The sequence below is a fragment of the Carassius carassius genome, chromosome 20 (genome assembly GCF_963082965.1).
Source record: "Carassius carassius chromosome 20, fCarCar2.1, whole genome shotgun sequence".
In the NCBI taxonomy this organism is placed as follows: domain Eukaryota; kingdom Metazoa; phylum Chordata; class Actinopteri; order Cypriniformes; family Cyprinidae; genus Carassius; species Carassius carassius.
Window position 1 is genome coordinate 7,172,437 of NC_081774.1, and position 25,813 is coordinate 7,198,249.

At 36.3% G+C, this 25,813-nt stretch overlaps 1 protein-coding gene across 2 annotated transcripts in view; it reads left to right on the forward strand.

The window, feature by feature from the left end:
* The window catches only part of LOC132096160 (adenylate cyclase type 8-like), a 46,631-nt gene that overhangs the window by 11,633 nt on the left and 9,185 nt on the right, over nucleotides 1-25,813 (forward strand). Inside the window, exons 3-13 of one of the 2 annotated variants that reach the window (XM_059501376.1) lie at nucleotides 384-514; nucleotides 1,426-1,537; nucleotides 7,674-7,801; nucleotides 9,222-9,380; nucleotides 9,604-9,874; nucleotides 17,060-17,257; nucleotides 19,631-19,731; nucleotides 19,947-20,148; nucleotides 21,036-21,128; nucleotides 21,301-21,473; nucleotides 23,078-23,159. In XM_059501376.1, the coding sequence (XP_059357359.1) occupies nucleotides 384-514; nucleotides 1,426-1,537; nucleotides 7,674-7,801; nucleotides 9,222-9,380; nucleotides 9,604-9,874; nucleotides 17,060-17,257; nucleotides 19,631-19,731; nucleotides 19,947-20,148; nucleotides 21,036-21,128; nucleotides 21,301-21,473; nucleotides 23,078-23,159 (1,650 nt within the window). The remainder of the gene's footprint in view (nucleotides 1-383; nucleotides 515-1,425; nucleotides 1,538-7,673; nucleotides 7,802-9,221; nucleotides 9,381-9,603; nucleotides 9,875-17,059; nucleotides 17,258-19,630; nucleotides 19,732-19,946; nucleotides 20,149-21,035; nucleotides 21,129-21,300; nucleotides 21,474-23,077; nucleotides 23,160-25,813) is intronic. The other variant, XM_059501377.1, reaches the window with a different exon arrangement.

Here is a 25,813-nt window from a genome sequence, read left to right on the forward strand (position 1 = left end):
AGAGACTGCTATGCATTTATATTTAGCCCTGTGCGCTGGACGCTCGGGGTTATTTGATTGACTGGTGAACCATTAAGGGAACCAACACTTGACTTGACTTGAAGCTGTTATTGCACCAAAAGGAAACTGTGTCACATTGTAATATGTTGGTTTAAATAATAAAATAATACAACAAACTGTTTTTTAATTACCTTATAATTTGGAAGTGGTTTAAAGTTAAGACTGGTAAACTAGTTGAATTGTTGAACAGGTTGAAACTAAAAAGGGAATCGATGTGTATAATATGAAAATTATGTTTTTGTTTGTGTACGTGTGCATTCAGTGACTGAATGATTTAAGTCCATGTTTAATGAAGCACTTTACCTATGCTCCACCTGTGTTAGGAGCGTCTGGTCTTGTCGGTGCTGCCACGCTTTGTAGTGCTGGAGATGATTAATGACATGACCAATGTGGAGGACGAGAACCTACAGCACCAGTTTCACCGTATCTACATTCACCGCTATGAGAACGTGAGGTAATTTATTCCACTGTGGTACAGTCATCATGGATAGAATAAAAGAGAGTCAAATGGAATTGAATCAGTCATCCACCATTTAGGCTCGGTCGCCCACTGTTATGGCTCTGTCATTCTTGATTATGGCTGAGTCACTCTCTTTTATAACCCAAACAAGTAGCCCAGCAAAGCACAGTCAGTCACCATAAGAGCACCAAATTGGCTCTAAAAATGCCAGTCCATGGCCATTTGAGCCTAAATGAAGCCATTTTGGCCATTTTTAATGGTTCACCCTTATTTTTTTACACTATTTACTAAATTATTTTATATAATAGGCCTTTATATGCAATAACATAAATATATTCATAGTAATCACAGACAGAATACATGTATTGTCATAAAAAAAACATTTAATGTAAATCTGTTCTTAACATGAAATTTATGCAAATGCCATGTTCTGCAGCATAATTTTGTAAACATAAGTTTATTTGTGTAGGTACACTACTGTTTACATTTTTAGAGTCAGTAAGGTTTCACTGCTTACCAAGGCTGCATTTATTTGATCAGAAATCAGTAAAAACAGCAATGACATTTTTTCTGAAGCTGTGATTTTATTAATTTCAATTTGTTTAAGGATTTTGGATAAACTGAAACTTCAGAAGAACAGTATATATCTGAGATAGATATCTTTTGTAACATTATGAAAGCTTTTGCTATCACTTTTTGATCTGATTAATTCATAAAAAAGCTTGTATAGCTAGTATATTTAAACTTATCAGTACAGTTAGCTGTATTGTATATTTATTATATTTTTTATTATATTTTTAAGTTCTGCCTGTTTATCTCAGATTAAAAATCCCAGATTGGCTGTGAAATGTTTGGGAAAATCGTGATTTGTCTGGCTGATTTATGTGCATGTGTGTTTTGTGCAGTATTCTCTTTGCTGATGTGAAGGGCTTCACCAATCTTTCCACCACACTCTCTGCTCAGGAACTCGTTCGAATGCTCAACGAACTCTTTGCACGCTTTGACCGACTGGCACACGTAAGTGACCTAACACACATACATGACAATCTTTCAGCCACATCACAGTGTCATTTAGGGTACAAAATATGTAATAGCAGTGCCTAAAGGTTATTCAATAGACTCTGAACTTACCATGCCTATTTAAACAGTGTTCTGATCAGGGAGGTTAAAAACTGGACAGAAAGTAACTAATTAGTTCTAAATTATTATTCTTTTTTTAATGTAAAATCATGTTTACATTACAAGTGGACCTCAGAGAACAGATTAACCAAAAAAACAAAGGCAGTTCATGACCCCTTTAATGGAAACCAATCAGCATTTTGTGTTCTATTCTATAGACTAAATCCCAGTGATTTGAACATTTCATAGTTACTCCTTGAGGTTTGGGTAAGATGTAAATGAAATTCCCCTTCTTATGTTGATTAGATTTTATGACAATTGAGGTTGTAATAATTATCTGTGCCCCTTTCCTGATAACCATTTTCATTTATGGCCATTATAAATTTAAATACTCCAGAATTCAATAAATATTTGATCCACTTATGCATTTTAGCCCAAAAACTCATGCTTGTATCTTATCGTCCTGTAATCCAGTTTAACCAGGCATCGTCTGCACTGATTTATTGCACTGTATTTGTATGTCTGACTGACTTCTGTGGGACACAAAAGTAGATATTTTAAAGAAATGTTTTTGTCCGTACAATTTAAGTCAGTGGGGGTTCAAAACAACCCCAGTTGACTTGCATTTTATGGACAAAAAACAAACAGAATGTTATCTTGAGAAGGATGTACAGGTTTGGAACGACATGAGGGTGAGTAAATGATGGCAATTTTCATTTTTGGCAAACTATCCCTTTAAATCATTATCATTCAACACACCTTTCTATGTAAAGTAGGCCTATTTTAGTGCTTTATTCACATAATTCAGTGCTGATTACCTCAGAAAATTGCTGTTACACTCCTGCTTCACTTGCACATATTTGATGTAGGATGTGTGAAACAAAGAGAAGTGTTATGTTTGTGTGCCAAGGGCAGTGCCAGCATATCTTGGAGTTCAGTTAGAGTACAGAGGAGGATGAAATATGTGCCGGCGCACCGTCCCTCATGTCCTGCAGTGCACTGATGTGCTAAATGCCTGTTGCAAAAGTCACATAAATAAAAATGTTGTGGCCGCGTCCCCAGCATTAATGACATTGATATATGAGTGTATGTGTGTTAGCGCAAGGGTACAACTGTCAACAACTCGTGCAAATCTTGATAGCTGCCCTTGGAAGAAAGAACAACATTACTTACAGACATTTATACAGGAAAATTGATTTTGTGTATTTAACAAATGTGTTTTTTGTTATATTGCTCAGAATGGAGGAGGATATAAATGCATTATGAAGAATATTAAACACTGTCCTTGTGCTGCAACTCTCCAATAATCTTATTCATGAGTCAGTACAATAATCATTGGAGATTAACCAACCATGAAGTGGCTTGCTGATGCATAATGCAGATATTCAAATGTGGCATATGTGTGCTTGCAGATGGTTGTATCAGTATGTCATATTTAAATATCCTTGTATCCTTGCGCATGTTTGTGTGAATCTGCCTGGTGTTGTATTAAATTCTGCAGCAGTGATTATCGTGATGAGCGATATTCATTTTCTTTTCAGATGGCAGTGTTTATTCAGAGATGTCACATGTGTGTGGTAAGCAGGGTTGGGAGGTTTGTTTTTAAAATTTATTTTGTTATAGTTACAAATTACTTAATTAAAAATGTATTCAGTAACGTAATCCAAGTACCACAATATGAAAGTAATGTAATCTGATTACTTTTGGATTCCTTTTAGTTACATATGTAAATAAAGTCAACAAAGCAATATCTAAGTACTTTTTTTTTAAACTATGACTTTAAAGTTAATACTAATACAAACTCTAAAAACTATTTGAAACTATTAAAAAGTGTGCCTTATTTCATTATCTAGTTATTATAGCATGTAGGCCTATATATATTTATATAAAAGGCTATGTAGACATTTAGTGGCTATACAGTTTAGTATTACAGTTGTACTTTTATTATTATTATTTTATTTCTTTAACATGTATAAGTAAAAATGATTATAGTTTATACACAATATATATATATATATATATATATATATATATATATATATATTTTTTATTTTTTTTTAAACCATATTAGTCTATTTTAAATTAAGCCTACAAGTGTACAGTCGTGGCCAAAAGTTTTGAGAATTACATAAATATTAGTTTTCAAAAAGTTTGCTGCTAAACTGATTTTAGATCTTTGTTTCAGTTGTTTCTTAGTTTTACTGAAATATAATTACAAGCACTTCATACGTTTCAAAGGCTTTTATCGACAATTACATGACATTTATGCAAAGAGTCAGTATTTGCAGTGTTGGCCCTTCTTTTTCAGGACCTCTGCAATTCGACTGGGCATGCTCTCAATCAACTTCTGGACCAAATCCTGACTGATAGCAACCCATTCTTTCATAATCACTTCTTGGAGTTTGTCAGAATTAGTGGGTTTTTGTTTGTCCACCCGCCTCTTGAGGATTGACCACAAGTTCTCAATGGGATTAAGATCTGGGGAGTTTCCAGGCCATGGACCCAAAATTTTAACATTCTGGTCCCCGAGCCACTTAGTTATCACTTTTGCCTTATGGCACGGTGCTCCATCGTGCTGGAAAATGCATTGTTCTTCACCAAACTGTTGTTGGATTGTTGGAAGAAGTTGCTGTTGGAGGGTGTCTTGGTACCATTCTTTATTCATGGCTGTGTTTTTGGGCAGAATTGTGAGTGAGCCCACTCCCTTGGATGAGAAGCAACCCCACACATGAATGGTGTCAGGATGCTTTACTTTTGGCATGACACACATGACTGATGGTAGCGCTCACCTTTTCTTCTCCGGACAAGCCTTTTTCCAGATGCCCCAAACAATCGGAATGGGGCTTCATCGGAGAATATGACTTTGCCCCAGTCCTCAGCAGTCCATTCACTATACTTTCTGCAGAAGATCAATCTGTCCCTGATGTTTTTTTTGGAGAGAAGTGGGTTCTTTGCTGCCCTTCTTGACACCAGGCCATCTTCCAAAAGTCTTAACAAAATGATTTCCATGCTAGTCGTACCTGCACATGTTCAAGATGGTTGAGTAGGCTATGTTAAAGCAAAAGTCTTCATGCACATTTCCTTTATACTCTTTGAAAACAAAACAACTTAAATTTCCAGACACGAAAGCATTTTTCCCAGCAGCGTCCCATCCCGCATTTGAGGAGAATAATTGTAGAAGGGTGTTATTTGCGAACACACCAGCAGATGGCTCATGCGAGTCAACGTGAGTCAACAGAACCATGAACTATGATGAAGCAGCGTTAAATATAGCGTTATTATTTCAAAATACTCATTTATTTTATTTTAAATGAAACAAATGTATTCCTGATAGTATTCCCACTTTTTACAAAATGTAACTGTAATCTGAATACTTTGTTTTGTGATGTAACTGTAATGGATATTTATATCCTGATTACGTAACGCTGCTATATGTATTCCGTTACTCCCCAACCCTGGCGGTTATTGCTGTGCTGGTTAACTGTGCAGTTGAGCTGTCGCGTTCAGCATTTACAGATGTAATGGTTTTGATTGCTTGCGTCATACCACATCTTGACAACACTTTGAACTCCGATGATCCTGTCTTACAGCAGCATTATCTTACAGAAATCTTTTTCGCTCTCTTGCTATCTGTCTCTCCCTAGCTCTTTATTCTTCTTCTATGGACTCACATTGCCTAAAGGGAAATGTAATCTAACCATTTCGTTACTTGACATATGATCTAAATGAGTGATATTTATATATATATATATATATATATATATATATATATATATATATATATATATATATATATATATATATATATATATATATATATATTCACACTTTTTTGTTATGTATATAATTCCATATATAATTCCACATGTGTTCATTCATAGTTTTGATGCCTTCAGTGTGAATCTACAATTTTCATAGTCATGAAAATAAAGAAAACTCTTTGAATGAGAAGGTGTGTCCAAACTTTTGGTCTGTACTATATATATATATATATATATTAGAAACACTAAACATCTGACAAAAGTTGGTATATTTTTTAAGTTGTGCCACGGAAATGCCATGTTTCTGGACATACAGCCTGGTTATGCCATGATATTCAATGAATTACTGTATATTGCAGTACCATATTGTGTTATCACTATGTTTGTTCCCTTGGAAACTAATTCATGACCTTGATGTTGCTAGCAGTGTGATCTAGCATTTGACCTGAAGAAATCTATGTATAATATGTGTATGGTAATCATTTGCTACTAATGGTACACTACCTTTCAAATATATATATATATATATATATATATATATATATATATATATATATATATATATATATATATATTCTTTTTTATTAATACTTTTATTTAGTAAGTGTACATTAATTTGATCAGAATTGACAGTAAAGACATTTATAATGCCTTAGAATTTTAAATAAATGGTGTTCTTTTAAAGTATCACAGTTTCTACAAAAATATTAAGCAGCACACCAGTTTTAAAGCGTTTATAACAATCAAAAATTATTCTTGGGCAGCAAATCAGAATATTAGAATGATTTCTGAAGGATCATGTGACACTGAAGACTGGAGTAATGATTGTGTCATGATCCTGCCATCTTGTTCTTGATTTTTCTCTTGTCTTGCGGCAGAATCATGACAGGCCCATGTTTTCATGTGCAGCACATGACCATTTGTTTGGCCATGTGCTCGCGTTGTCATGTCTCATCATGTAACCCTGCCCCCTTGTGATCCTCGTTTTGTAATTATTAGCGTATCTGTTTCACCTGTTGTGTTCATTATTAGCCTCCCTTTATAAACCCCTTGTGTGTCTCTGTCCTGGGTCGGTTCATTGCCAAATATTGCCAACTGTTGTCAAGCTTTGTCACTGTCTATCTTAAATGATATCTTGCTGTGAGTATTTTGTCTGGAGTTCTGTTCAACGTATAATGTAAATTGTTAGTTACTGTTTAGTCATCGTCAAGTCTTAGTCCAGGCTTTTGCCTTTTGTCTTGTTTTGCCCCCTCGTGGGTTTTGTTTTCTGTTTTTTGTCTTCAATAAATCTTGTGAGAGCATTCCGTCTGCTTTTGGGTTCATCAACCTCCATCCACATAACAGATTGCTTATAAGATTCAACATCACAGGAATAAATAACATAAAATATTTCAAAAAAGACATTATAATTTGTCATAATGTTTGCGAATACTATTGCTTTTTCTGTATTTTATCAAATAAATGCACCTTTGTGAGCATAAGAGACCTTTTTTCAAAAACATTTTACATTATCGACCCCAAACGTTTGATGAGTTGTGTGAATATATATATATATATATATATATATAAAATACCTTGGTATTACCATCTGATACCATTAATGTGCTTCCACAGTACTTTTTCTGTAAGGCTCAGTCCAACTAAGAGCATGTTCAAGTTTTAATTTAATGGGTTCTTTATTAATGACATTACGTCATGTTGATGTTTTGAGTGTGTTGTTACACTAGCATTTAATGCTAGCTTCTGTGTTCATATCCATTAAATTGTCCCACAGGTTGGTATTGATTATGCAAAAGGCTTTCACTTAGCCTGCAGATTAGCACTAGTGCTTCAAGCATGCTATCATGAGCCAGTCCAGAGCTAATCAGGCTGTAGGTGGTGGTTTTAGCGATTGATAAATGACAGTTGGACGTAACGACTCTGTCTCCATACAGCGTTTACTGAGCTGTGAAAAGACAATAATATGGCAGTAGGCATGAGTAATGGATTTCAGAGAGATCGAATGAGTGAGTGGCAGCCTAAATTATCACCCTCTCTGAGCTCTACACAAAAACCTGGCAGGCTGAGAGATAACTAGAAAAGATAGAGACTATAGTGGAAATTATAGGGAAATTACGGTTATAAATTTCTACCTGATCTGACCCTTAATTGCTTTTATTGGGATAACTTGATGTATTTTGATTGATTCAGCTGTATTAAATATAAAAATTTATATTGCACCTAAAACAGTTGGTCATACTAAATGTAAAAATGTCTTCTCCTTTTCTTCTCAGGAGCATCATTGCCTGAGGATCAAGATACTAGGGGATTGTTATTATTGTGTTTCTGGCCTTCCCGAGCCTCGACCGGATCATGCCCACTGCTGTGTTGAGATGGGCCTCAGCATGATCAAAACCATCAGGTAATGAGACATTTCATGTTTTATACTCCTAGCCAACACTAAATAAGTGATTCAGTGTTTCAGTAACCATGTAATGTTCCAAAAGCAAGATTTTATTGCTCAGGTTATTGACCAGATTGCTGAGACATTTTATTGCTTAAACAGACACAAATGAGACAAGTGTTGACATAGTAGAGTATATATATCTATAAAATGAATGTGCATATAATACCCTAGTGCTCACAAGACACATAAATGTATTAAATTGACATTGTTTTCTCAGATGCATAGCTTTCCAAATCTGTACCTCTTGCATGGAACACAAAAGATTTTCCATTGTTTTAATGAATGTGAATAAAGAATGGGGCCATTCAAGCTCCAAAATGACAAAAAGAAAATGACCAATCGTTTCGCCAGTTAAGACTCTTATTCCGCGTCTGGTATCATGTAGAGCCCTTTGAAGCTGCCCTGAAACTGTGATTTTGACCTTCAACCATTTGTTAGCCATTCAGTCCACTATAAGCAGAATAATCCTGGATTGTTTTCATCAAAAAACTAAATTTCTTTTCGACAGAAGTAAGAAAAGTGTAAACTTGCGGGTGAGTAAATTACCAGGAAATTTTTATTTGAAAGTGAACTAATCCTTTAAGATGCATTTATGGAACTTTTCGAAGCTTGACGGCTCCAATACCCAGCTTTTCAAACAACAGTCCATTTACTTAATTTTATTTCATTTCTCATTTTAGTTTTCCACTGAAGAAAGTCATATCAACTGGTTATGACAAGAGTGCAAGTAAAGGGAACTCATTAGCTTTGCTTCTTTCCTACAGGTTGGAAATTGGGCAAAGGAATGCACAAAATGAGACATAACAGAAATATCTAATTCACAGGTTACATTTGAGTTGTTTAACATTATTATCTGCTTCACAGGTTATATTTGAGTTGTTTAACATTAATATGTGCTTCACAGGCTGTTATCTGCTGTTATATTTGAATAAGTCTATATTGGGTATTATTAGCATTCATTTAAAACAATGGAAGTCTATAGTACTGTATGTCTGCAGTAAGGTAAAGTGAGTGAGTGAGTGAATGAATGACAGAGAGAGGCCACTAGACCGACTAGATGGCAGATGAGAGGCCCTTGTTCAGCAGGTGTGTATGTGTGTGCTGCACTAGTGTGAGTGCTGTTAGATATCACAGTACTCACACTACCACTCAACACACACAGCAGTGACAGTATGACCTCGATTCCACTTTTTATAAACAGCCACTTACTTCTGCCTGTTACCCCGTTCAGGAGTAATAGTATGATGTGTACTTCAACTTGCCTATAAACTCAGTGTGACTACTCTGGCTCAACAGTTGTTTAGCAGCAGCATTACAGAGTTTCAACACAGCTAGCTAGCTATCCATCCTAACCTTTTTGTATTTGCATGTTTAGGTATGTGCGCTCACGTACAAAACATGACATAGACATGCGCATTGGCATCCACTCTGGTTCGGTTCTATGCGGAGTTCTTGGTTTGCGGAAATGGCAATTTGACGTCTGGTCTTGGGATGTCGACATAGCCAACAAACTGGAGTCTGGGGGAATACCTGGGTAAGATACACACAAATGTGCACACAAAAGCTCTTGGAAGTACAATGGGGATTATCTATTAGCCCTCAAAAATGCTCAGCTGTGAGCATTTTATGGACACCTTCAAATCTTGTGTAATTGTGTGGGAGAAAATTTATTGAGTTTTTGTTTATTCTCATTTTGAAAAAGGTGTTTTGTTTTGGATGTGTGAGATGAATCTGTAGTTAATTTCAAACCCCCTCAGGAGGATCCACATCTCTAAAGCGGCTCTAGACTGTCTGAATGGCGATTATGAGGTGGAAGAGGGTCACGGTAAGGACCGCAACGATTTTCTGCGCAGGCATAACATCGAGACTTTCCTGATCAAGCAGCCAGAGGAGAGCTTACTCACGCTGCCGGAGGACATCATGAGAGACTCCACCAACCAATCAGATCACAGACCCTCTAACACTTCCTTCACGGAGGGAACATGGAGCCCTGAACTTCCCTTCCATAACATAGTGGGCAAACAGAATGTGAGTGCAAAAACACACACAAGCAAACAACCAAACAAGCACAGTTAAGAAACACGCATTAATGCATCCTCAACAGTTCTGAACCTCTCACACACACAGCATGCAAATGGAACTTAAATTGAGGTTCTATATCTGTTCACTGCACCTGTCTTTCATTTCAGTGCGAGCTTCTGATTTTTTTCCACATCTCTGTCTTCTTTTTGTGTTCCTCCTGCATGGTTGGTTTGTTCTGGATAGTTGTGTGTAGGCACTTCATGACCTAAATCTAGACAACTACTTAGCAAACGTAGCTGCCCAAGGTTAAAATGTGAATATATACTCTGAAAGTTTCTGGCATGCAGGTTTGGGAATCCTTTAGAACAGTTTTCCTTTCTCAGTGTTAATGTAACATGCAATGAAAAAGCAGTGTACAAGCAGAAGTCTCTAGATCTCTTTATCATGGCTCATGTTTTTTTAGTGCTGTTGGACAGGTATAGTGCTCTAGTCTAGAAGGTCTTAGGGCTGTAGGGTGAAGAGAGTGTTCTAAAAGGCCATCTAGACTGTTGGTTGAGGTTGATTCTAAGGCTATAGAAAGAAGGTTTCCTTCATGCTCTAGAACAGGTTTTCAACCCTGCTCCTGGGTACCTGGTTTTGGTTTTCAAGATTGTGGGGTAAAGACAAAGGTGTAAAGGGTTTTCATGGTTGAAGGGTAAAAACAATGGTGTAATGGGTTCTCAAGGCTATAGGGTGTGGAAAGTATTGTAGTGGATTCTTAAGGCTATAGTGTAAAGACAGTGTACTAGAGGGTTCTCAAAACTGTAGGACAGGAACTATGTTTTAGTGGATTCTCAAGACTGTACTGACAGATTTCTGGAGGGTTCCCACTGTCAATGTGGTTTTCAAATTTGTTTCATAAAAAATATGTTCTAATTGATTCTTAGTGTTCTCAAGGCTGTAGGGTAAGGACAGTTTTTGTGTGGGCTCTCGAGGCTGGAAACAGAGTTCGAGTGAGTGCTCAAGGATTAAGGCTAGAAATAACATTCTAGTAAATTGTCTAGTAAACTGCTTTTCTAACTTGTTCTGTAAGGACTGTTCTAGCTGATTCTCAAAGTTGTAAGGAAGGCAAAGTGTTTTAGAGCAGAGTTGTCAAACTTAGCAGCTGAAGGTCCACTTTCCAGAAGAGTTTAGCTCCATCCAGCTTCAACACACCTGCCTGAAAGTTTGTAGTCAGGTGAGTAAATTTAGGGTTCTCACACAGTGGCCCTCCAGGAGCTGAGTTTCACACCCCGGGTTTTAGAGTTTTTACAAGGCTGTAGGGTAAATACAGTATTCTTTTGGATTGTCAAGCTTGCAATACGGGCACTGTGTTCTGGAGGGTTCTCAGGGCTAAATGGCTCACAACAATGTTCTAGAAGGTTTCTGTGGCATGTGCTGCTGATTATGATGCAGAACTCTCTCTTGGTGTGGGCCGAGTTGCCAGGCTGTTGCTATGGAGATGTGGTTAACATAAGGGAATGTTGTCTTTGATTAATGCGGCACTTTTGTTGCCTTTGTCATGCAGTCATCTTAACACATCAAAGAGCTCTCACAGTATGACTGGCAGGGCAACCAGCCAATTACACATCAGCTGAGAGCACAAGCCTTCGCGTTGATTTGACGAGTGCGTGTGTATGTCTGAGCTTTTATAGATGTGTTCAAACAGAAGTATGCTGACATGTTCATGTGTGTATGTAAGATTATAGGGCTGGTCTCCATGGCAACAGGAATGTCTGTAAGGCAGTAACAGGATTCCTTTTTCTCCTTCATGCTCCGTTTATCCCTCTATACTCTCTCCTCTTTCATCTGCTGTTCTTTTCTTCTCCTTTATCTCACATCCTCTCCCTCTCTCTTCTCCGTCTTCCTGTTCAGGCTTTGTTCTCAGTGACGCATTGCAGCCACGGTGTGTGTGTGTGTGTGTGTGTGTGTGTGAGTGAGTGAATGTGTGTTTTAGTGGGTGTTTGGGTGTGTGTGTTCTGCCGAAGGGTGGTTCTGTTAATGGATTTAGTTTCTCAGTCCTTGTGTTTTTGTATGTATGCTAAAACTTCATGGACTCAAAAACATAGACACACATGCATTTGAACACTGCAACCTGAGAGTATTTCCTTTTGTAGTTTAACAGAGACCTTGTCTTTTGTATTTGGTAGTGAAAGCATTTACTATTAATCAGCCAAAAAACCTCTGCAATGCCTGTGTTCCAAAATCAAGTAATAAATCTAGATCAAAACACGGATCTAAATTTTGATTGTTAAATCATTTTTGAGCTCTCCAGGTTTAAAGCTGTATATTACTGAAATATATCAGCAGGTATTTGTTTATCGGAGCCCCTCCATGTTGGTAGAGCCAAAGACTTTACAGAAAAAGAAGAGTCTCTTCTCTTATTAAAGTATCCCTGAAACATCAAGGCTTCAGGCTGCGCCTAAAACGGTACCATTTGCGACCAAAAATATAATTTGCAAGTGATATTTTTGCTGACGTCCCCAATGGCGAATATATACATTTACCGGTTATGACTTAATTTGCTTCTTCATGCCTTTTTTCCTACTTGTTTTGCACATGAAAGTTTTAGAGGAAATAACAGGTTCACACAGTTCTTGTATGCATGAACGTCATAGTACTTGTAGTGTGCTTTGCATCCAATAATCGCAGTGAGCTTTGTGCTCTGTTGACTTTTAAAATTTGCCAAATTCATAATAAAATTCAAACAATAAATACCTTTTTGTGCTCTTTAATGTGGCATGAGGGATTGCTTTAGTGCCATCAGTTCAAGGGGCATGTCAACTTATCATATCTTTCTCTTTACTACTACTGTAAGAAATAAACATGAAGCTCATTAGTCAGCTCGAAAAACTTACTATTGTTTTAAGAGGAGCATTTTGTTAATTATATTCACTATAGTGCATATTTATATATTTACTTAACCTGTTAACTACATTATAAGAAAGAATGCAAGGTTCAAGATTAAGCATCTGCTATTTAATTGCATGTTACTTATGAAGAAAAACATATTGGATGTGTGCAAGACATATGACAACATTTATACAGTAGGATGCATTGAGGAGCCCAAACTACATTCAATGGCTGAGTGATGCTTATATAGTTATGGTCCATGATATACTGGCACAGATTCTGTGTAATAAACAATTCTTTGTGATTGTTTATATTTCTCAACTAAAACCTTAGTTCCCAAGACATCTACTAGATGGATTCAAATGTTAATGCTGTAGAAGGAGGAGAGACATAAACAATTTACAGTATTACTGAAGAAGTGGTTAAAAACAAAGAAAGAAAACACATTTATTCTGTGACACTTCGAAAAATAATGTGCCGCCTAGATTTGCTTCTTATAGGGGGAGCCTAAAGTGATTTATTTTATTTAATTTTTGTCTGAAGCCCTTCCCATGAATTCTGCCATCAGACAATACTATTAAAAGCCATTTAAACTCCACCCCATAAGCAATTCCGGGAAGCTCTGAAAAGCATCAGAGCTCTCAAAAGCTTTCTTTTTCCACCTTCGGGATTATTGAAGAGAACTCAAATTAAATCTCTGACATCTCCACCCAGAAGCTTTTCCATTTCTCATTTTTTTCAGTTTCATTCAGTTCATAATCTGACTAATACCTCAACCAGAATGGAAAACATTGATGCAAACACCTTAGTCAGGAAAAAAGTCATATGAAGTTTGATTCAAAAGAAAACGGTGTTGCTTATCTGTTCACAGTGAGATTGAAAAGTATAACTTGCATGCATCTGAATTGTAGTGCAAATTGTGTCAATTTTTGATAGTTGTTGGAGGAGAATTAAGCATGAGGATAATGAATGTAAATCACTCTTTACTCACTCTAAAAGTATAATTTGAAGAATCAGGGGGGATGATTAATGATAATTGTATTAAATTAATTTATTAAATTGAAAGCCCCAGTTTTTACTAATTTAAACAACCATTCAGTAAAGATTTTTAAAATGTTTTTGAAGGAAATTTCTTATTCTCACCAAGGCTGCATTTATTAGATAAAAAAAGATTAATGAACAAAGGCCTCCTGTATTGAAACAATGCAGTTTTGTAAGAAAAATATTCATATTCAAACCGTAATGATAACTTGAATCTAGCTTGCGCTCACTATTGTAAACGGAAGCAGTTTCAGAGGAAATTACGTATGAGGTAAGCTTTGCGGTTTAATATTGTTGTCAAATTAGAACTTTTCTCAGCAGTAGCTATACTCTTATTGAATATAGAAAAAATTGTCAAAAGACCCTTCAGGTCTTCAAGGCCATAAGATATTGTCAATTTTCATTCCTTTCACTTGTTAGAAGAACATTTATTGAATGTTTTCTCAAGGCACTCATGGCAGTTATACACCTTTCACACACTGCTGTTAAAAAACTCTTTCAGTGAAAATCCCAGTGCTAACACTAGATTAACAGTCCCTAATCTCAACAGATTTGTCCACATCAGTTAATATAATTCCGATTACACACATATGAGCAAACACTGTTGTAGAACTAACATCTGATGAATGAAAAGTCCATATACAGTGCCCAAAAAATTATTTGGGCACTTAACCCACACTTAAAAATGTATGAAAATTTGCTATAATTTTGAACATTTTTACTGTTATTTCAGTGAATATATAAATTCCCTACCCCTTAAATTCACACAGGTGTCCTAACAGAGTAACCACAGCTGTAGTTGTAGAAATTGCCCAAATACAATTAGTTTCCATTATATGTAAAGTTTTATTATTTAAAACAAGCAAGCATGTTTTTGTAAAATATTTTATTATGTCTTGTTTTAAAACAAACACCATTAAGTTTAACTTTAAGGTATATTTCACCTAAACCTTTCTCCATTTACTCACCCTTTTACCATAAGCAAACCCGTAAGACTTTTTATCTTCCACAGATAAGAAAATTAGAAAAAAAAGTATACAGTATGTATCTTATGAATTTTTGGGTGAAACGACACCATGTCTATGTATGTTGTGTGTGAATCGTCCATTGTGTATGTATGAGAGTCAGTCTGTGTGTGAGTTTTGTAATTCTAGTGTTTCTCTAGATGACTCACAGCTCACAGTGACCACAGCTTCAGCTCGCGGCACAGATGATAGTCCTCTTTAAAGATACTTTCAGCGGTCAAAACAAAATCAAACGTCTGTGTCAGATCTTTTTAATGCAATATCCTCTGCTAGTCATCCTTCAATTTGACCTCCACCCTTGTGCTGACATTTCCACTGTTAAACATGCTCAAATACAATGCAACACATGCCTACACTGTGATGGAGAGAGAAAAAAGATTTAATTTTACTTCCAGTTCATATATGTGATTATATATGGTTGTTACTGGGTTTTCTGTAAAGAAATGTGTTTGGTGACCTACACACATGGAGGTCTTCTCCCATTCTTCCATGTAATAACTTTCTTCAGCATTATGCTTCTAAAACAGCCGTCTTGACACAGGTTGGCTGATTCAGTAAGGTTTAAACTAAGCTTCTTTCAAATGGTTTTTGTAAACAAGAGCCACCATACAAGGGACATGTTCAGAACAAAATACTGTCATAGTGTGATAAAACTTATATCATGATAGTTACTTTTTCTGGAAATTCAACTTCCAAATGTTGCATAATTTTAACATTTTAAAATAAAATTGACATTATCTTTCTATTTTTTATTTAGTAGTTTTTATTTTATTAGCCAAGCTAAATTGCTCACATTATTATCAACCAAGCTGTTTACATTCGAAGCATGTATATGTAACACAGTCTTGTCTTGGTATTGGATTTGGATCAGTTGACATTGGATGATATACAGTGATGGGTAAAAATGTTAGAACACCTGACAGATCTGAAGATTGACCCTTTTTTGCCTCCAAAACATGATTTCATTTCATAATGTTCATGAAAAAAGCAGATGGTTGCTCTGAGCACAACAAATATCAGATGAAGTGAGTTGTACTGTTTTTATCCACTTTTAACTTTAATATTTGGTATGTCTACCTTTTGCAGCAATTACAGCAGCACATCCCTGGCATAGAGTCAATATATTTTCGGAGAATCTCAATGTTATCCCCTGCCTTCTGTAACTCAAGCCATATGCTTTCCTTTGAATGTACAATAGATCTTTCCAGTTTATTTTCCAACTAACCCCAAATTTGCTCATTGGGGTTGAGGTCCAGATTTTGAGGGGGCTAGTCCATCATTTTCAATGTTTCAGCAGATTTCTTCCATCGCACTTAGTTCAGGCAATAGTTAGTTTTATGGATATTATTATAATAACCAGTTTAACAAAAACAACTGAAATCTCTTAAATACGCCAAGTGTTCTAACATTTTTGGCCACTACTGTACAAATCTTCAACATGTATAACAAAGTTTGCTGAAAATATTTTGTATAGGTCATATGAACACAATGTGGTGTTTTCAGCACATGATAAAGAGTTCTTCCCTTCCCTTGCCGCCACCATCAATCAACCATAGACCATATAGAAAACATGAACAATCAGCAATCAACCTGGTTTTAACTGGATTTTCCAGCAGAGAGAACTAACTAGAACAGCCTCATATTTTGATGCCTAAAATATTTGATATAAAAGGTCTGGCTTTCCGGGATAAAGGCAGTGGAATTATTAGACATTTCAATTGTGTGTTGATTTTCTAGATCCACTCTAAGAGATGGACTGAGCTGTAGGCAGTTAGAAAAGCCTATTACTTACAGTCCAGAGCATTCGCTGTACAAAAAAATTATCATGTGATTTGCAAGTGTTATACGTGTGTGAGTGTGTGTGTGTGTGTGTGTGTATGTGCCTACTTAGCTGTCGTTTGGGGACAAAACTGTCATGAGAAGTGAAGTTACTATGGTAAAACCACCGTTGGGGATGCTGTATTTGGGAAAACATTTCTTAAATTAAATAAGGCATAGAGTTTGGGCTGATACATATTTATATTTAACCTTATATAAAAATTAGAAGTCTGTAATTTGTCCTGCATTAGATAAGTAAACGTGCATGTGTTTGTGCAATCCTTTTTTAATATTTCTTTGATTGTCATACATTCATATTGTGCAGAGCTCTTGAATGAACAGATACAAACCAACACACACACACACACACACACACACACAAACAAACACTCACTCTCTTAGACTCATGGGCGCTGCATGTGCTTTTCCTCTGTAGACTCTGGCTGCGCTCACACGTCACTCCATTAACCTGCTCCCCAACCACCTGGCTCAAGCCCTGCATGTGCGCGCCGGCTCACAGGAAATTAACGCTCGCATGCAGAGCGCCATCGCCCTGCGCAGCGGGGACAAGCTCCGCCAAGAACATATCTCCCCCTTCTCTCTCACCTTTAGAGAAACACTGCTGGAGCACAAGGTAGCTTGCTCCCAACTTCCAGCCATCCTGCCTCCCTCTCTGCTCTCTCGCTCTCTCTTTTTTGCTTTATTTTTATTTTTTGGAGGTGCAAGCGATGGAGGCGAGAGAGTGTTTTTGTCATGAGTAAACTAAAGGACGTTATGTGCCAGCAATAGGAGTCAATACTTTCTAGAACATGCACAGCGGTTTAAAATGTTCTCAATTACTATATCCCATCCGAAAAAGCAAGTTAAGGTGGTCCAGCTGTTTTCAGAGCATGGTTGCTGTTTTCTTGTTGGTTCAAGATGGTCAACCAGATTGATCATCTATCTAGACCATCTATCTAGACTATCTTTGCACCATATATTAATGGTCCCAGGAACCATCTACCACCAGTTTTATTAGGATTTTCTAGCTGGAGCAATGACACTTCAGACACCACTAGATTGCAATTGACTCTCCCCAAAACACAATTCTGTTATTATTTTCACTAGCAGGCTTTCTTCTGTGGAACGTAAAGTTTTATATTTTGAAGAGTCTTCCAAGTTATTAAATGACAGTTCATATATAGTGACCACAGCTCCAAAAATGAATAAAAACTCCAAAAAGATTATTTTTATGACATGGTCTGAATGTTTCATTCATGAATCGTGCTCCAGTTCTTGAGTTTTTAAATGGATAGTGCACCTAAAAATGAAAATTCTGTCATTAAGTACTCACCCTCATGTCGTTCAAAACCCATAGGACCTTGGTTCATCTTCTAAACACAAATTATGATACTTTTGATGACATCTATGAGCTTTCTGACCCTGCATAGACATCAACGCCACCGAAATGTTCCTAGACACGGAAACGTAGTAAGAACATCATTAAAATAGTCCATGTGACATCAGTGGTTCAACCATCATTTTATGAAGCCACGAGAATACTTAATAATTAAATAAATAACTTGAATAAATTACTTTATTCAATTATTTCTTCTCTTCCGTGTCAGTCAATATATGAGTACAATGTATGTGTCATTTCTGGGCCTTGAATGACAAAGGTATTGAAATATCTTAATTTTTGTTCCAAAGATGAACAAAGTTCTTACAGGTTTGGAATGACATGAGGGTGAGTAATAAATGACAGATTTTTGGCTGAACTGACTCTTTAACTTGAGAGCGGCTCTGGCCATTAGTCTGACAAAAAGGTTGGTTCCTGATCTGATCAGCAGGTTCTGACAAAGAAAAAGAGAGTGAATTTAAATCAACACTTAGTATAATGAGCCTGTGAATTTAGCCAATTGGATTGGTCTCCTAAATTGATTGGTTTTAATCACAATCTCTATGGGCGGAGGGTGAACCAACTCCAGGGTAAAGCTTAAAGCAGCCAAATGTATTAAACATCATAAACCCATCTTTTTAGGCAACAACCAGACATCGGTGTCATGTAGGCTAATAAAATATGTTTAATGGAGCTGAATTTGTATTTATCGTGAAGTGATTACTGTTTAATAAAAGCATTAGAAATTGATAATTAGGCTGTATAACATTTCCTTTCCACGGTTCGTTATAATCACTGAAGCTGTATACACTGTGAAATGAATCTCTTTCTTACATTGTATGTCTGCGCTTTGTTGTTTATGATGAGAGAATTCGCGTAATTCAGTCAGAGAACGCACGCACACTCAAAACTGAGGAGTTTTTAGCGATGACTCATCTGAACGCCTCTGATTGGTCATTGCATTCCTAAGCGCAACATAATTGTGTGTGATTTGTTAAAATGAACAACACTGTAAAAACCTCTAAAATTAAATACAGTGCAACACGAGCAGATTTTAATTTGTTGCCACAGTCGACACTGCCTGTTCATTTTCACTTTGTTAGCAACAGACATAATAGATTTAATTTGTTTTTGGAGGGGAATTTTTGCCCCAAATCCCCATGGCCAGGGGAAGGCTAAGCCTTCAGCCTTACACATGCTCCACCTATGACCAACTCTGATGAACTTGGCTCATCATATGAACGCTAATTCTTCCTGAACAAATGGGATTTGCCCACAGACGGGCCTTCGGGTTACTCATGATCCACTACCATGCATGTTTTCATCTTATTTAAAATCTTATTTGTCCCTTACCTCGGTTTGAGTTGACCTTTGTCCCCTGCTTGGCCTTTGACTCTGTGCCACTGTCTGTGCTTGAGATTTTTCGTTTGCCCTGCCTCCATGTTGCCCTGACATCACACGTCTTCTCACTAACCCAGAGAGCACAGGAGTTGTGTGTACAGTATGTGTGTTTATGAGCGCCTACCCAGCTCTTTCCTATGTGGTTAGCATTGCTTTCATGGTGTCATTGTGGTACTCATGTGAAGAGGAATTTTTGTCCTTACTTTTCTGTGTGTGTTTCCTCTACAGTATTCCCAGATGCGAGACGAAGTGTTTAAGTCTAATCTTGTGTGTGCCTTCATTGTTCTCTTCTTCATCACTGGAATACAGAGCTTACTTCCCTCTGCAAGGTAAAACATGTAGATATACTGATGGCCATAACCACTATGGACATTGAGGTTGACACATTATCTGTTTGGGTTTATACTGCACATAGAAGTCATGGATTAATATTTCCCATAGTGTTAAATGTGGCTTTTTCAATGAAATGTAATCCACACCAGTCTCGAATATTCGATTTCTCCCACGAGAGCATCATATAATATGCGATCGCTCATGTTTGTAGGATGGTGACTATGGTGATACAGTTCTCCGTCCTCATCTTGCTGCAATGTTGCCTTGTTGTTGTGACAACGGCGGAGGATTATAAGTGTTTGCCGCTGGTTTTGCGAAAAGCATGTTGCTGGGTGAACGAAACGTACACTGCACGGAACGTCGTCATCTTCCTCTCCATCCTCATCAACTTCTTGGCTGCCATGATCAACATAGTGAGCAAACGTTTTTTATTTTATTTTTAATTTCATCATTATACTCTTGCAAATGTTATTGTGGATATATAACGTTTTAATTTGCGAGCTGAACCAATTCCAACTTATGAAAACCAATTTTAAAAATGGGTTATAAAACTAATTATAGTCCCACTGTGGAGTATAAATGAATTTGTTTTCATTTTAGAATCTAGTGACAAAGGATTTTACAATGCATGGCTCAAAATCTGCAAACGGGTACTTAAATGTAACAAATCCTTTTTGGGGTATTATAAAATGTTCAAAATGCTTTTTGCATAGTTCATTATACTATTTTATAGATTGAATTTTATTTAATGACCTAAATAAATAACATCCCCCAGAGACTTACAGCTTTGGATTGTTAATTTTTTTTTACATTTAGCTATTGCAAATTCGTTAACTTCGAAAATCAAGTTCACTTATTTATTTATGTATTTATTTATTTATATATATATATATATATATATATATATATATATATATATATATATATATATATATATTTGTTGTATATAAATGCATTGTATAAGTCGATATTTAATGTGGAATTTTTTTGTTGTTGTTATAACTTACCTATTTTTTTACATTTAAGTTACTTTTTCTATCACACTTAATCTTCATTTAAATTCATCTTTATTAAATTTCAAAATAAACATTAGTTTTTCATACTGTATTTTATATTGTTATGATGCTTAAATTATATTTACAACATCTGATCAAATTTTTTATATAGCCTTTGTTCATTTTATTATCATTTACTGCTTTCAATAGAATATTATATAGAATTATATTGCTCTTTTATACAGATAAATTCTCAAATGCAATCAATTCTCTAACATTAGCACTCTCTTTCTCTTTAACCGTAGCTTTGGTGTGATTTCGATAAAAATTCCGGCTCGTTCAGGAACCAGACGTTTAATGCATCTGCCTCAATCCCCGATATCTGCTTCTACCCAGAGGTCTTTTCATCCACTGCCTCCTACACAATCAGACCCCCAGCTTCTTGCCAGTTTCAGTCTGTTAAAAGGATTGATACAATTATAGCAAATGTGTAAACCTTTTTCAAATAAATTTCTTGACTGTACATCGATGGGCTGCTAATGGTGACGTTGTCTGCCCATTTATTGACAGTATTTCGTGTTTACTGGAGTGTTGGCGATGGTGACGTGTGCAGTGTTCCTCAGACTGAACTCGGTTCTGAAGCTGGCCATCCTGCTGATCATGATCGCTATCTACGCAGTGCTGACCGAGGCCCTCTACACACCACTGTTCATCCGCTATGACACACTTACACTTAATCAGAGGTATGCAGACTCCCACATTGTGCCATTCAGGAACCATTAAGGAATAAATTAGAAAGAGCAAAATTATACATCACACTTTAACAGTATGGATGTAATTGTGATGACTCAAGCAAGTTCGTAAGATGACGTGGACCAACTATAAGATAATAGCAATTAATGTCATGCTGTTTCTAAAGTAGCAGTCTTTGAGTGTTTTAATAGATTTCTGTAAGTATTATGATTGACGTCAGCCAGTCATAAATTTCTTTGCAAAGTCTTAATGAAAAGGACACCTTAAACCAGAAAGTAAACGTGGGTGGTACAGTATTGCCTGGTGGTCAAAAATTTTGTATGGCAGCTGTAAGTTTATAGGTTTAAACCCTGAAATGGTTGCAATTTTGCTGTCTGATAACATGCACATACACTTGTGGTACCACCCACATAAACTGCCAAAAGTTTGGGTCAGTCTGTTTTTTTATTTATTAAGAAAGGCTGTGTTAAATAGAGAAAACAGCTTAAACTGAAGGCAGTCTAAGCACTGCCTCCACAAAAGATGAACGCCTGCTTCTACATCACTGCCTGTTTAGCCCCGCCCACCGATTCACGCATGCAGTGTAAATAAAAAGATGGGCGAACCCAGGTTTATTTAGAAACCAAACAATAAACTTTATTTGATTAACTTTATTTTTAATGAAGTGCCAGACCATGTCAGTAAGAACTTCATTTTACTGCGGATTCATTTGCAAACAAGGCACAATTTGACGCAGAATTTTCAGAAAGATTGAAACTAAAAAACAATGCTGTTCCGGTTGTTTTGGATTCAACAGTACTGCCTCACCACAAAAGTGTGAGTAACTGTTTTTATTACATGGTCACTATTGCTGTGTCTAGACAAGTCACCTTTATTTATATAGTGCTTTTAACAATACAGATTGTGTCAAAGCAGTTAAATAGTATTACAGTATTAAATAAAAAATAATGCAAAATAGTAAACACTCAATTTTTATTTAAAGGCAGTTCATCTCTGAGTTCAGTGATGTTCTCATCCAGCTCAATTCAGTTTAAATAGTATCTGTGCAATCAAGTCGACGATATCGCTGGATATTAAGTGTCCCCAACTAAGCAAGCCAGAGGCGACAGAGACTTTGTCTATTATTACAGATCGTTTGATATATATACTGACTATTTATGCATTTTAACCTATCACAGTGTCCATCTATGAAGGATGTGAACTATTAGCCAATCATAGCAGTGGGCATTTTCATTCTGAGTCTACAATCCGCTAAGTCTATTCAAACAGAGTTTTCGGAAGATGGAAGTTAAAAACGGGATAGAAAATAGCCTTTTACTTCTAAATGTATGTTTTTTGATGTAAAAAAAAAAAAAGTGGACCTCAGAGAACAGTACAAAGTAATTCATGCAGTTCATGACCCTTTTACAAACAAATAATTTTTCTTAACAGATATCATACTGTAAGTGTTTGACAAACAGTGTACACTGTGATTATATCATCAAGACTCTTTATGACATTTATGACAGATGTTTCTCTTAGCTAACTGCACTGTGGACATTATAAACATGCTGAAGAACTCATGAGACTTTCTTTACTGTTTCTCTGGTTACAGCAAAAGCTTCCTGGGAACCAAGGAAACGTCTCTGCTTCTCATGGCGATGTTCCTTTTAGCGGTGTTCTACCACGGCCAACAGGTAACAGACACGCACACAAACGCTAACCTGACAGCGGATCAGGGGCCATTCAGTGCCTATTTTATAATGTCACGTTTCTAAGAAACGGCTGCAAGTTATTGGCTGCTTCATAAGGTCTCACAGTCAATATATAAAAGCCCTGCTTTCTCTCTGACGCACCCTGTGTGCGGATCTTTTTAAGTTCACTCTACTGATTGTTGTCTTTGATGCCGTAGATCAGGGGAAAGAGCTGGTCCAAGTGGTGATGAGCGAGAGAGAAAGAGAAATGAGCGCTGCTGAGTTTGTGTGTGTGTGTATGGTGTCGGCGCTACTCTGATTAAGGAGTATGGTGCTCACTTATGACCAAAATGCTTTGTGCTTGTGCCATGTGTTGGGTCCAGCTATAACCTGCTTACCCGTATTTGCCCCCTCCTCGTATCTATGGCAACAGCATGTCTTTTAGGCAGGCGGTGCCACTGGCAGTGCTTGGCCTGTGGAATGGGACTTGGTGTGTGTTTCATGGACACAGATTTGATCATTTCCTATTTACTGTATGCTCATCTTGGTGTGTATGTGTGTCAGATGAATGAACAAGCACTTTGTCACCGCAGGTCAGTGTCAGTAAGGCTTTATTCCTCATATGCTGTTGTTTTTATGAGACATTTATTTGCATATACAGTGGGGTGCAAAAGTCTGAGAACACACTGATAATTTGGGAATCAACATTAAATTTAAAAAGATTTTGAAAAAAAAAAAATAAGACAGAGACGTGTTGTTAAACGAGTTTTTAAAATGTATGTTCTATTTTATTTATTTACTATTTAATCAAAAGTTTAACTTGTTTAACTAGCTCTCATCCTTTGAAGCCTACTGTATGTATAGTTACAGTTATTTAAAACTATGTTATTATTAAATTGCTTCTACACTGCAAAAATATCTTCAAATTTGATAAGAAAAATAATAAATAAATAAATAAATTAATTAATTAATTAAAATTTCTCAATTTCATTTGTAAAACAAGATAATTAGTTGATGCAACACTGCACTAGTAATTAATACTTGTTATCCTGCATTTATTGCAAATTTGTAGGACACCTATTATGCTAAATTCACTTTTTCTTGTTGTTTGAACATAAATGTGTGTTGACAGTGTGTGAACACAAACACTATATAATGATATCCCTATAAAGAATAAGCAGTCTCTCAGAACAAGCCGTTCGTTATCTTCGTTATCTTCATGCTAGAACATTTAAAAGCAGCATTCAAGTAAGAAATGTCTTTTTATTAACGCTATATGTTATTCTGCATGAGCAGTGAGTGATTTTCTGCTTTTATTTTATTGTTTGGATTATAATTATAACAGCAGTTATAGGTACTGTATTATGCTGCTATCACTTAATACACAAATCTAATATAAAATTATTATTTTTCCCGGCTGTATATTACTGTATATCAGAAGTTTAAACTGTTAAAACACATGATTTCAGTGCGATAGACATTATAATTAAAACCAAACAGATGTTTTTTAGCATAGTATCTGAGATACCAGCTGTAAAGGCACAGCTCTTTTCTGGAAAAAGGGGGTGGGGAGCAGCAGCTCATTTGCATTTGAAGAGACATGCAAAAAAACAGCCTGTTTCTTATTCTTAAAGAAATCCCCTAATGGGACACGGTAATGGGGGAGAAACACTGAGAGAATAGGAAAATTATATTTCAGTGTTTTTTGATGCTCACAAAACTTTTGTGAGGGAATTAAAATGAGGGAAAAATTAAATTATTTTGTGAACAAACAAAGTTTGGGGCAATGCAATACTTTTGCAAAAGATTTTAAATGTTTTGTGAGCCAATGCAAAAGCATTGAAATATAATTTTCCTCTCATGTCATATTTTTGTCATCTAAGGGTCTCCATTAAAAAATTATCAGTGGAGTAAGACAAAATTGAATTTTTTTTCTGAAATATATTATGCATTGTGGCTTCTTAAGAAAATTTCTTGTTTTAAGGATTTTAAGAAATTGTACAAAACTGTATAATTAAAACATACAAAGAAGTTATTTTTGCAGTGTAGACAGAACTGATATTAAACAGTGTGCCTTTACTGTGTCTCTTTAGTCTCTCTAAAGATTTTAGGAGTAACATTTAGACTTTCTATAAATGGAGAACTCCAATGAGTCTACTGAGCTCTGATAAGGCAATAAAATGGCTTAAATTCAGCACATGTTCCCCTTGATTAAACTGTGAACGCAGGTACATGCCTTGCTCAAGGGAATAAGGCATGAGGGATATAACTTTTGTATTATCTGCTGAGTGAGAGGCTTAAGGACCAGAATGTCACCACCGAAGAGCTTAGCACATCATTTTATCATGAAGAAGACAATGCATTCATTTTAGCCATTATTGTAACAGCTGTTCTTCCACCAGCCAGACTTTAACCATTTAAATTACTGTTCCGATAGCGATAAAGTCCCGGACCACTCCAGACAGCAGCGAGATTCAAAACCGGCCCTCCCAAGACACCTAAAACTTCTAAAACTCATTTGTATTAAACTCTTTTTTTACAGTTTTTCTTTTGTCAAAAGTAACTTGCTTGATATGCTCTGCCTTAATTGTCTAATGTCTGAGTGTGTGGGTTCATCTCTGTGTGTGTCTGTGTGTCTGTGTGTGTGTGTGTGTGTG